The 13816-nt window shown below is 37.0% G+C and overlaps 1 protein-coding gene and 1 pseudogene across 1 annotated transcript; one reads left to right on the top strand and one right to left on the bottom strand.

Annotated features, from left to right (window-relative positions):
* The first annotated feature begins 1429 nt into the window (after positions 1 to 1429).
* On the top strand, positions 1430 to 5417 carry LOC111802608 (annotated as a pseudogene).
* Positions 5418 to 6798: 1381 nt separating this feature from the next.
* On the bottom strand, positions 6799 to 13249 carry LOC111802440 (polyadenylation and cleavage factor homolog 4-like). The gene is made up of 7 exons (XM_023686805.1): positions 12724 to 13249; positions 12350 to 12451; positions 12003 to 12251; positions 9528 to 10325; positions 8097 to 8993; positions 7452 to 8003; positions 6799 to 7152 (listed from the first exon to the last, which is right to left on the bottom strand). Exons 1-7 carry the CDS (start codon positions 13096 to 13098, stop codon positions 7108 to 7110), a joined length of 3018 nt encoding a protein of 1005 aa, XP_023542573.1. The 5' UTR covers positions 13099 to 13249; the 3' UTR covers positions 6799 to 7107.
* Between the last annotated feature and the right edge of the window lie 567 nt (positions 13250 to 13816).

The following is a 13816-nucleotide window of genomic DNA, read 5'->3' on the forward strand; positions in this document are numbered from 1 at the left end:
TGTTCACATTTGAAGAAATGGCCACGAAACCTTCAAACTATTGCCCCACAAGCTCAACCCAAGACTCACGACACATGTGTTTCTTAAACCTTAATTTAATGGAAACGTCCTTTTGATGTGGGACAACATGAATGCCTCCCTTCTTCTTTCTTTCTTTTAATTTTTGAAAAGTCCGTTCAACGACTTTATTTAGAGATGTCTATGTGGCGAGAACGAAAAAAGTAGGATGTTTGATCTGTTCGACGTTCTTTTCATCTCTCATCTAATCATTTATTTAGACATGTTCACGTGGCTAGGACAGGAAGTCTTCTCGGTCCCCATCTTATATTACAATCATCATCCCCGCAAAAATTTTCATTTATTCTTGTGGAGATCGAGGTAGAGATTTTTTCCATTTTAAAATATTTAGTACACAATTTCTATTTTTTAATATAATTTTTATTCAAAAAAAAATGTAAAACATTCTAATTAATTCAATAATATTTCAAAATATAATGTTTCATTTCTAGAATCTCAAATTAAAATATATTTCACACTTCTATATACATACATACAATACATATATAGATATATTCATATTTATATATAGAACCTGAGAAGGATAGACGGGGCGGAGAATTGGCAGGATCGGGATTCGAGATTACCTTGTCCTCCATCCCTATTTAGCTAACGGGAAGAAATTTCATCTCGCTTCCACTCTCATTTCCCATTTAAACAGGGATTCTCTACCTCGTTCGGGATAGATTCTTGCGAAATCCCGACCTCGTAAGTTAAATATATTTCTCTAACTTCATCATCTTCGTTTGTTACTTTCTTTTTTCCTTTTTCTTTTTTCAATTCAAATTTTTCCTCCCAAAATTTTTTTAATAAATTTTTTAAACGTTTTAAACATTAGTGGGGAGATGACAAGGAATGTATGGTCCGTGTTCACGTTCCCATGAAATTGACATCTACTCTTCTTTGCCAACCCTAATTTTCTAGGGAAAATGAATTAAGTGGATTTGGTACTAATTTATTAAAGACTTCAATATCAACGTTAGCCAAACTAAGAACGAAATTGATTATTAAAAAAAATTATTTAATTTCAGTGAGTACGAATTGTTTAATAAGAACGTCATAATGTAACTGTCTCTTAATAATCGTCGGAGGTAGATCCAAAAATATATTTATTATTTAATAATTATTAGTTATAAAAGTGAAATATTTTTACCATTTATCTTTTATTCATCGAGCTATCAATCATATAATAGCTTTGCTTTCGAATAACCTTGAGCCATATTGGACCAAACAACTATTTGTTGCGTATCTAATTTCTATAGCTATTACTTTTCCCTTTTTTTTTCCTTGCAAAACATGTGCAATAAGATGAATCAATTCACTCTCTATATAAACAACCCTTGTGTGCCTCTCTTAACACAAACCACTCAACTCCCTCCCTCTCTCTCTCTCTCAATTGTTAATACTCAAAGGGAAGAACATACCTAGAAATGGCATCCAATATTGTGCACAACATTGCTGCTGCTGTCACTAACCAATTAGATGCAACCACAGGCATAGCCAGGTCGCATGTAAAGCTTGGCAACGGAATTGGGTCACCCACTTTCACGCCAACAAGGAAGCCTACGCCAGCATTAAAGATGCAGCCTGTAATTGATGATCACCCCAAGAACTCTAAACAAACAATTCATGAAGGAAAGTTTGGGAAATTTGGTGGGAAGTTTGTGCCCGAGTCTCTAATCACTTGCTTGGCCAAATTGGAAGCCGAGTTCAACTTGGTTTTGAACGATTCCAAATTTCAGGTATGCGTTCTTTTCATAAATTATGTTGAGGATTGTTGGGGGAGGAGTCCTATATCGACTAATTAAGGGGTTGATCATGGTACGAGGCCTTTCGGGAAACAAAAAGTAAAGCCACGAGAGCTTATGCTCAAAGTGGATAATATCATACCATTGTAGAGATCGTGATTTCTAACATGGTATTACAGTCATGCCCTTAACTTAGTCATGTCAATAGAATCCTCAAATGTCGAACAAAAAAGTTGTGAGCCTCAAATGTCGAACAAAAAAGTTATGAGCCTCAAATGTGTAGTCAAAAGTGACTCCAGTGTCGAACAAAGGATGTATTTTGTTCGAGAGCTCCATAGAACGAGTCAAGATTTGATTAAGGAGAGGCTGTTTGAAGGTTCCATAGGCCTCAGGGGAGGCTCTATGGTGTATTTTATTCGAGAGAAGGATTGTGCTCAAAATGGACATTATCATACTATTACGAAGAGTCGTGATTCCTAATAAAGTATTAGTGAATTAATTTTGGGTGTTGTGGTTGTGCAGGAGGAGCTGGAGGTGGCGCTGAGGGACTTTGTTGGGCGAGAGACGCCGCTGTATCACGCTGAGAGGCTGACAAGGCACTACAAAGACGAGGAAGGAAAAGGTCCAGAGATTTACATAAAAAGAGAGGATTTGAACCACTGCGGTGCACACAAGATGAACAACGCAATAGCGCAGGTTATGATTGCCAAGCGCATGGGGCGGAGGCGTGTGGTTGCCGCCACTGGGGCTGGCCAGCATGGTGTTGCCACCGCAGCTGCCTGCGCCAAACATGATTTAGAGTGCACTATTTTCATGGGCTCTGAAGATATCAAGAAACAATCCTCCAATGTTGTCTTAATCAAGCTGCTCGGTGCTCAGGTACTCCATTAATTTGTCGAGTATTGTTGTGAGGGAACTAATTTAGGGAATGATCATGAGTTTATAAGTAAAGAAGGGAAGCCCAAAGCTCACGAGAGCTTATGCTGAAAATGGACAATATCATGTCATTGTGGAGATTCGTGATTCCTAACAGATTTAATATCTCAGGTGAAATCTGTAGAAGGAAACTTCAAGGATGCGTCGTCGGAGGCGATAAGAGAGTGGGTCGGGAACTTGGAAATGAGCTATTACTTGACGGGGACAGTGGTAGGGCCGCACCCATGTCCAGCAATGGTGAGGGAGTTTCAGTCAGTGATAGGAAAAGAGACGAGAAAACAAGCCATGGAGAAATGGGGAGGCTTACCAGAGGTGCTTGTGGCATGCATAGGGAGTGGCTCAAACGCGTTGGGACTGTTCAATGAGTTCATGAACGAAGAAGATGTGCGGTTGATTGGAGTTGAGGCTGCTGGGTTTGGATTGGATAGTGGAAAGCACTCAGCTACTTTGTCTAAAGGACATGTTGGGGTTTACCATGGAGCTTTGAGCTATCTTCTCCAAGATGATGAAGGCCAAATCCTTGTCCCTCATTCCGTCGGTGTAGGGTAAGTATGTTAGAAATCACGAACTTCCATAATATTTTCATATTATCCACTTTAGGTGGAGATTTCTCGACGCGCATCATACCATACCAATGTAGATGTATTCCTTATTTATAAACTCATTATTAATCCCTTAATTAATCGACGTAGAACTCCTCTCTCAACAATCCTCAACCATCCTCCCTTCGAATAAAGTACACTATAGAGCCTCCCCTAAATCCTATGGAGCCTTCGAACAGTCTCCCCTTAATCGAGACTTGACTTCTTCTCTAGAGCCCTTAACAATCCTCCCTTCGAATAAAGTACACCATAGAGCCTCCCCTGATATCTATGGAGCCCTTGAACAACTTCTCGCCTTAATCGAGGCTCGATTCCTTCTCTGAAACACTCAAATAAAGTACACCCTTTATTCGATATTTCAGTCACTTTTGACTACACTTTCGAGAGTCACAAGTTCTTTATTCAACATTTGAGGATTCTATTGACATGACTAAGTTCAGGGCATGACTCCAATACCATGTTAGAAATAACGAACCTCCATAATTGTATGATATTGTCCACTTTGAGCATTAGCTCTCGTGACTCTACTTTTGGTTTCTCCAAAAGACTTCATAATACCAATGCATATGTATTCCTTGCTTATAAACTTATGATCAACCCTTTAATTAGTCGACGACGCGAGACTACTCTCCCACCAATCCTCACTAGAGTATTTTAAATTTCGAACTTTTTTGAATTGCAGGCTGGAATACCCAGGAGTAGGACCAGAGCTGAGCTTCTTAAAAGAGAGTGGCAGAGCTGAATTTCACACAGCAATAGACAAAGAAGCAGTGGAAGTGTTGAGATATATTATTTATGGAATATATCCTAGATATTATATCTTAATATTCTTCCATCTATGGTTAGATTTATAGTATATTTTATTTTATTCTAGTATTTAATTATTTTATATTTTCCTCATTTGTACCGGCTTGTATCCTATTTAAAGGATATCAATATCAATGATAATATACACCTTCCCAATTATATTTTCTATCTCATTCTTAACATGGTATCAGAGCACCGATCTTGATATTCCTAATATCAAAGCATCGATCGTGGTATTCCTAATACCCCCTTGGACTCTGAGTCCAAGGGGAGTATTACCTAAAGCCAAACCCTAACCAATCAGTGAAGTCTTTACCATCGTCAATCATCCAATATCAAGAATACGTTATAAGCATCTTCAAATTTCTCACCAAGCTCTAAGGTGACANATCGATCATTTGCAAATATGGCCGATGTTTCTCAGTTGAATACAGAAGAACAGTCGCCTAATTCCATCCCAAATTTTTCTTCTGGGCAATTACAACAGATTGTACAAGCCTTATCTGCACTCAATCATCGTCCTTTTAGTAATTCTGATAATAACATCAATGTTGCAGGTTTGTTTCCAGTATCTGCATTATCTATTAACTCTACGAGTTCTAATCCATGGATTCTTGATAGTGGAGCTACAGATCATATAGTATCCAAAGCTTCTGTTATCACTGAACCAAAGGCTACCACCATATCTACAATAAATTTGCCTAATGGAGGGACAGCACATGTGTCACATACCGGCAATGTTTCTTTTAATCCTGACCTTAAATTAAACAATGTTTTATGTGTGCCTTCATTCAACTTAAACCTAATGTCTGTCAGCAAACTTACCAATGACTTGAAATGTTATGTGACCTTTTATCCTGATTCTTGTGTTATGCAGGACTTGGCTACGGGGAAGATGATTGGCTCGGGTAAACAATCCGGAGGTCTCTATCATATTTCTTCATCTCCAATCAAGCCTTCAGCAAATCAAGTATCTCAGTCATCTGATTTGTGGCATTTACGCCTAGGTCATCCTTCTCCTTCTCGTTTTAAATTTCTAGCTGATCAATTGCATCTTACAAACGGGTATGCAAATTGGAAGGCATTTTTCCATCATTGGAAGCTTCTCATGCCTTTGCTTATCTCGACAAGCTTTGCCCCACTTTGCGCGACGGCTGCAAGGTGGTGGTCAACTGCAGTGGCCGTGGTGACAAAGACGCTGCCATAGTCTTCAATTATCAACCCTATCAAGAACACAACATATTTTAAAATAATTACTATTTATAGCCAAAAAAAAATACCATATAGTTTATGGTAAGGAACAAAAGAAGATAACAAAATGATTCATATTAATGATGTATTTAGTTGGAAATTAAACAAATTCACGCCTTATAGGTTAGAAATTACGAGTCATCATAATAGTATGGTCTTATCTACTCTGAGTATGAACCCTCGTGGCTCTGTTTTTTTTGCTGTCCCATTATATAATAGAAATAATAAGATATTAATAATGTATTGAAATTATAAAGCGTTTAAATTGAAGTATTAATTTTTTATATTATTAAGTTTAGAAATAATAAGATCTCAATAATATATTAAAATTATAAAACGATTAAATTGAGAATTATTTTACATATTAATTGCATTATCCATTGACTTTTGGTCTCTTTTTAATCTTATTTTAAATAGAGAATTATTTTACGTATTAATTGCAACATTATCCATTGACTTTTTTTCACTTAAAAAATGGTCCATGGTCTCTTTTTAATCTATTTATATATATATAAATTAAGTTAAGAGCTTTTCTAATTCAAATTTAAGATTTTGTGAAATGTATTTGAAATTTTTTAAACTTAACTAATCAACTAAATAAAAAGAAAAAAAAAATTATTGGACCTAATAAATCCTAAATTTTCAATTTTATATATACTCGAGAGAAGGGCACATTCTAGGTGAGTGGTTCTAAAACTTACTTTTCTCTGGAATTTTCGATCTCTCCTATCTTAGCAAAAAAAAATACATATACATATCCTTTCAGAAATCGATCTAGACTATCTGCCATACGGCTCATAGGGTCGATGTCCCGAAGCATGGAAATAATAATTCGGTTGAAAACTAATAAACAAACAAAAGATCGACCCACTACACCCAACCGGTCCATAATATTCAATAATAGTTTTGTTGGAAACTAATAAACAAACAAATTAAGATCCTTCAGCTGCAGTGGAAACATTAGATATCAACCATTGGGGATTTCACACAAGCCTTTCTATCCTGAAACCAAAATTGGGATCTTCAGCATAAAAAGAAAAGGCTAAGATAAAATAGAAGTAAACTGAATCCACACGGTCGTTAAACAGAGCCAAGTCCTCCCAATATTTGCTCATTAAGTAAGATATCAAGGCATACACTGTTGAACAGACTCTTGTTCATAAACTGTTGCAATGAAAAACAGAGACAAAATAGGTAAAAACAGAGACAAGAGAGTCGTCCATGGTCCATCCCATGAATCTTGGCTTCCATTTGAATGGGAGCAATAGACATCGAGCAAGATCTGATAGCCGCAGCTACAGCTACAGCTCCATTTTCATTGCCCTGCAGATGTCAAGTCAAACAGCATAATAGATGTAACAGGCAGCAGCTAGGACTCCCAACTCAAATTATTGATCTATATGAAGAATCACAAGTTAATGATCGTGATTCTTGAATCCATTCAATGGGAAAAGTTCTTTGGAACGTACAATTATTGACCCTTGTTTAAAATAAGGATTTTTCATCTAAATCTTGAAGGACATTTCACAGCAAAGAAGATGGGGTTGCCCCTTTAAGATTGCAATATATTGCGCATGAAATTTTCCATTTTAAATATACAATTTTCAAGCATTAGCCAAGTAATTCTAGCTACACTACTGTGAGAACAAGAGATCATGGGGAAAAACTTGTATAAGCTACAACGAGAGTATAGAAATCCATCAAGGCTAGCTCCGCAATCGTTTTCTTCGATTACCCTCTTCACTAACTCCCTGCAGTCAAAAAGTAACAATGTGAGCTTAAAGAAAACATAAAACTTGCAGCTAACAAGCACCTTGGTACATCCATAAGAGACCAAGAAAAATTGTAGACTTCTTGTGAATTACTATCTTTTCATAATTATCTTGTAGTTACATTATTATATACACTTCTAGAGAAATTCACAGTGTGAAACTTTTTTATATTTCCAATGACATAAAAGGAAAGAAAAGGAAAGAAAAGGAAAGAACAGATGACATGTAGATAAGCATATTGGTCGAGGGGAGAAAAACAGAAAAGAGATGAAGCATACCCCTTGTTCATCTTGGTCCAAATTTTCGGAGGGGGCAGCACTAGATTCAGTCCTGCATTTAGCATGCACTATGGGCCCTAACTGAGATTTATCAATGCCTGCTGTTTGTCCATCGGGTGCGTTCATGTAGACAGCACCCCTATACATCCATTCCTCTGTTTCATCACTGTAAAAATCATCAAAAGATTCTCCACATAGTGCACACGTTTTTTGATCTTCATCAGCGGGAACAGCTAGTTCTTCATCATCCTTTTTCTCTACGATGACCTCAGCAGGCAAAAATCCTGGAACTGGCTCAGTTCCCAAGGCTTCTGCACCACTAAGCCACATGGTTGTACTTACAAACCACTTACGAGAAGGCTTTTGCTTCCTACTTTTCGACATACGATTTCTAGTGACATGCCAATCCATATGATTACTATGCTCTTCCTGGGACTTGAACCGAAGGCCACAGGTCATGCATTGTCTAGGAAGATCAGCATACAGAGAAGTTATTGCATATTCATGCCGCACCTTGAGTAGATCTGGATTGAATTCCAACCCAACAGAGTCCTAAACATTTAACTCCCTTAGTGAAAAAAAAAAATATAACAGAAAAAAAAAAATGACTGAACCTACTAAGCGGGATATTACTCGAACGTATACCTGTACAGAAGCTTGATGGTTCAATGAGATTAAACCCTGGGCCATAAGAGAATTTATCAGGCCAGAAAATGCAGTTCCTGGTTGCTGACCAGGAACAAGGGATCCTGCATTTTGAGAGATAGGATGAGGACCAGTTGGTAGAGGTGGCAGCGGCCCCCCTTGTAAATGCAAAGTGCTGGGTCTATTATGAACAGGTAAGTTCCATTGCCCAATAGGGGCAGAACTTGACAAACAATCACTAACAACAGGGCGATGTCCTTGTGAACTGTATCCCTGATTCGAGGATGGTGCCATTAAATGTGGTAACGCTGGAGGTACTGCTGATGCACTAAAATTATCCTGCATGTCTGGAGATGGTAGAAATTTAGGTTTTAAAGAGGTGGCCTGCAATTGGTTTCCCTGAGTCAAAGGAATATGCCCAGTATGTTGATTACCAACTTGTGGCAAATTAGTCGCAAGACTTGGCTCTTTATTTCTCAAATTATTCATCTGCTGCTCAGGCAAAAAGGACCTATTTGCACGATTGATGACAGAATTGCTACCGTTTAAAGACTCAAACTGACTCTTATGGTGTCTTGGTACGGGAAATATTGAAGACCTAGAAGGTGGGCAAGAGTCAGGAACATTCACAGGATGCCTTGGGCCCATAGATTGTACAACTGATTGTGACTCCATGCTAGAGTCAAAACCAGAAGAACCCAAGCTTGAAACAATAGTAGGGGGCCTATGTACAGCACCATTGGTCAGAAGCTTATCGACAAAATGAGACATCTTCTCACCACCAGATGAAGCGATGCCTCTTCTCGACACAGGCATCTGGAAATTCCTTCCTGTTCCTTTAGTGTTCATGAGGTTCTGGGATGACTGAGAAAGGGGATTGTGCATATTCCAAATATCCTGATGATAGGAAAAAAAAATCCTACTATAATTAACTTTTGGAATGCAGAGTTCCTACTACACACCATATAATTTATTGGGGAATAAAATTACTAAATGCTTGATCTCAAAACTGAATACAGATATGGGACTTACCCCTCTAAAAAGTGATGGTGGTGATTAAAAAAAAACTAGTGGAAGAAAACGGAAATGTATCACAAATTACAAAGCTCTTACACATGGGATCTAACAGGTTAACTCTACTACCGTATATGATAGGAACCCAATGTTATAGTAAGTGAAACCATGAGAGATTGAAAACGTGAAATATACTAATTACTTTGATCCAAAGCTAAAATAAGTCCAGAATTATGCACAAAAATGAGAACTATCGAACTTCAGTGTTATGCTTGATAATGAACTTAAAAAACATGACATGAACAAAGATGCTACAATAACTTTCGGTAAACTCCAAGCAAAAAATGAATTCAATTTCTTTACTTAAAAAAAATTAAAAGANATGTGAATGAGATGGCTGAAGTTATGGAAACATACAGATGTTGATGGGACCCCATCTTCAATCACTATGGAGGAGTCAATAGAAGTAGGTAGCTGAACCTGACTAGACCAATTGTTTCTCATTCCAAGCTCCATAGACATAGCATTTCTTCTGTCGAATCCTAATCTTGTCCTAAATCTTGAAGGTGGGACAGATGGTTTCAATGCATCATTACTTCTGCCTCTGTCAGCTAATGTGGGACTCATATCTTCCCAATCAAACTCTTCTTCTTCAGTGTTCTGCCAAGTAACTGGAGTCACCTTGTTGTCCATACCAGAAATAGAAAAATGTTCAACCTGTGGTGGATTGTCATTTAAATAACCTTTTCCTTTATCACTTCCATATGCTTCAATTAACGCTCTTGGTCCGTCAAGGTCACGTCCATTTCTAATATCATACGAAGAAGTACTTTCAAGTCCATTCAAATTCTCCTCAGGATATTGTGTTCTCCTCCTTTTATATGCATCCTCATTTCTATCCATCATTCTAGAACCTTCATATTCATATACATTCTGCAATGGTGAGGCTCTAACTGCTTCAAGCTCATCACCAACTGATTGTAGAGGTCTATTGTGTCCAATTCTTGAAGAAAAAGACGATTTCCCTATCTTTATATTTGCTTTATTTGTTCCAAGAGCAAAAGAATCGTGACCCACGCTTCCCATTGAATTAAATGCTTGAGCTCCACTATGTTCAAGAACATCTGTATGGTCATAGTCATACTCTTCGTATCCAGGAGCAAGCTTTTTACCATTAACTTTTAGAGCTGAGGTCCCTCTCGCATCCTGGATATGCTGCAGAGCTAAAAGCTAGTTACATATTTGGATGTTATGTCTTTGCCATGTATGCTAGGTATTCAAAACAAAACAGAAATTAATAGTCCTAATTGCATTCAATTAAGTCGAAGGAATAATGCTGGGAGGTGCATATGTTGTGCGTGTATTTTACATACACGTTTGAAGATATATATGATGATGAAAGATAAATGTACAAAATATAAATTTCATTTATTTTAGCATATTTGCCTCTGCACAGAATCACCAAAATTGAGGAATATGGTTCTATTTCCTCCTTTTTACTGACATTAAACAAATGTAAATGGTAAATAAGTATACAAAAAAGGAAAACACCCAAAATAAGCCAAAGAATTATATAAAAGGGCTCTCCTATTGGCAATAATCACTGAAATAGGGAAGTTACATGATAATTGAGAAAGCAAAACCCAATTAGGAACAAAGGAGATAACAGAATCTCGTAACTTCTGAAAGCTTTAATGCTACCATCAACCTCGGCTTTCATAAGCAATCAACTAAAGCAATCCATAATCAAAATAAATAGAAGAGGTGAAAGAAGGTACCATTTCTTAAGTCCCCAAAAAGCCACAATTTTTTGTCTTGGGAGCTCATTAATAATGATGGAGAAATTTGCAAAGGAATGCACCTTTGAATCCAAGTTCTCCATTTGAGACCAAAACCTTTGACCTCTAGAATGTGACCATAAAGTCTCAATCCACTTTTTCAAATGGCTTCTCAATATCAAGCTTCTTTTTAAACAAGAAACGAAACTTTTCATTCAAAAAATGAAAAGAGACTAATACTCAAAGGATGAAAGGTCCAAAATGTGTCGAGGAGATGCACTCTAAAGACCATATTTGAGGGATTGATTTTCCAAAAACCCACCCACTTATCCAGTCCAAATTATATTGATTTCTTCAATCAAATTTTGTTTTTGGTCAAAACACATCCAAAAATTGTCTGACCAAGTACACCATACACAATAGAATCCCCACCATTTTCACTGAAGAGTTGAGGAAATTAAGAAAGAAACCCAATCTCTAAGCTGAAAAGAACACTAGCTAATGATTCAACATTTTTTTCAATGAACAATCAAACAATTCGCATTCTCCTGGAAATGTCTGAGACACTATATCATAAGAACGGGTGGAAGAGACAAAGAGATGGAGCAACTGATATGAAAAGTTGCAGATGTAATCCTACCCAATCTTCTGAGTTCCCACCCTAGCATCGTGAAATATTTCAAATAGACCACCAAATCCCTCATGTTAGACTAGGAAAAGGGGGGGAAGATTACCAAAAAGAACCCACATTTGAGAAAAGGGTATCAAGAACCTCAATTTCTCTCCAAAAAAGGCATGACCAATTGATAGAAAAAATCCTTCTAATATTATCTTTTTCACCTTCACTACACAAATCAACCTAATCCAACCCCCAACACAAATATTATACGGCTGGAATGGATAAGCCAATTCAAATATTAAAAATAAAAAAACAACAAAAGGTATATTTTCATCCACTTGAGTTGGTTGCATCCACAAAATGGAGGAGGAAAAGAACAAATAACCAACAAAAGGATGCAGGATGTTAAATACTTGAATTGATAGTGTCAACCGTAAATGCAGATGAAGCAAACCCAATATTGTATTCTAAATAGCAAAAGAGATAGATGCTCACTTTATCCACCACTGAGTGTTCCAGTTGACGCAAGTATTTTGGATTGACATGAATGCTATGAGTTGGCCGAGGAGACCCAGAAGCCCTTGAGGATGTCAAACCTGAGGATTCTTGTGTTGTTAGCTGAGAAAGTTGAGCTTCAATCTTCCGAAGGACGGATGGTGGAAATACATTTGACCATGTCCCAAAGAGGTGACGCATCGCATTGTGCTGATTAGGATGAACTTGCCTGTAAGCCTCAAAAAATACCTAAGTAACAAAAAAAATAAGAACAGGGGATTGATGAGAACTCAATGAGACTCAACATAAGAAACATACATGTACACCAGAAACCAAAATTTGCACACCTCAGGTAAACGAGACGAGAAATAACTAACGTATCCGTGCCCAACATTCTTAACAATACTGTCCAATAGATACAATGAAGGAAGTTTTTGGTCAACCGGTACCTGCACGAAAATTTGAAGTGATGAACAAGAACACCCGCGTGGTCTCGGGAAATATAAGCATCAAAGAGGACAAAAGCCTAAATTACTATAGCCCAAATCCCCATCAAATCGATAATAAAAAAAGACGTAATAGACAAATAACATCAAAAGAAAAAACAAAAAGCCCATTGAAACTATTAGAACATACTTCCTTGATATACTACCAGAAATTGAAACGTTCGAAAGAGTCTTCTCAACTCAAATTAGAGGAAAACATAATTACAGAATCGAACCTCGAGAATACGCGTACAAATTAAGTCAGCAATGCCCTTCCCATGTTCTCTCTGCTCATCCGCAAGAACAGTGAGATCCGTAATGATGGGCTTGGAATTAAAGGTGAGCTCCGACAACATAAGCTCGTATAACTGCACGATAAACTCGGTGGAAGGAGGGGGCACAGAATCATGACCAGAAACCCTGAATTCGTCATCCCGCTGCTTTAACTGAACTCGAAACCGGTGCGCAATTGAAGAGGGAGGCTTTTGTGACAACTCATTGGGCATATCCCTACCGCTGGTGGTGGGGAGTTGGCGGTCGGATGAATATGCTGCAGCTCTAGGGTTTCCACGTGAAATCAAGAGCTTTTCCAATTCCATGAAACGGTTCATGAATTGCGAAGTGTGTGGATTGAGTTCAGAAATTTATCCCGCCAAGGAGGGAAGAGAATTGAATTAGGGTTTCTTCCCACCATAGAAGAAGAAGAAGCTAGAGAGAGAAACCGAGAGAGAAAGAGTCACGGCGTATTTTAGTTTAATTCTTCGCCGGCGTAAAGTATCAATTTCCAGGCATTATTTTTGGGTTTTGTTTTCAAATAAGTAATTTTGGAATTTCCAGTTTTTATCTTTTTTATTTCCCACCATAATTTTGCTTTTATTAACATAACTATTATTTAATTTGTTTTAAACAAATGTCTAAATTTAATTTTTTTTTTTTAAATAAATCTTAAAATATTTTTTATTCTTAGCTTAAAGTTGATTTTCTTTAAACTTTTATAGAATAAAAGTAATGATTTTTATTAAAGAAGATAAATATTTTTTTAAATATAGGAAGAATATTATCTAGATCGTTTTTAAATAAATAATTATAGAGAATATAGACTAACTTTAAAATTTATTAATAGAATATAGTTTAACCACGTGTCTGGGTCACAATCGCACTCTTGCATCAACAGGACAGCGATTGTGCAGCATTTGTTCTAACCTAGTAAATAAGTCAACCATATGAAAGTCAAACTTTGCAAACAACCGAGTCTTGGATCATGTTTGTGAGAAATATTTTAGAAAATATAAGCGATGAAATGTGTTGAAAACAATTTGAAAGAAATCA

Source organism: Cucurbita pepo, chromosome LG09 (genome assembly GCF_002806865.2).
Source record: "Cucurbita pepo subsp. pepo cultivar mu-cu-16 chromosome LG09, ASM280686v2, whole genome shotgun sequence".
Lineage (NCBI taxonomy): Eukaryota > Viridiplantae > Streptophyta > Magnoliopsida > Cucurbitales > Cucurbitaceae > Cucurbita > Cucurbita pepo.

What these genes read in the sequence shown, in the direction of transcription:
- LOC111802440 (XM_023686805.1), bottom strand. Translation starts at nt 13,098, where the DNA reads ATGAACCGTTTCATGGAATTGGAAAAGCTCTTGATTTCACGTGGAAAC. An exon ending in TTTGTACGCGTATTCTCGAG is followed by an intron (nt 12,452 to 12,723) that starts GTTCGATTCTGT and finishes ATTTTCGTGCAG; the next exon opens with GTACCGGTTGACCAAAAACT. An exon ending in TGGACCAAGATGAACAAGGG is followed by an intron (nt 7,153 to 7,451) that starts GTATGCTTCATC and finishes TTTTGACTGCAG; the next exon opens with GGAGTTAGTGAAGAGGGTAA.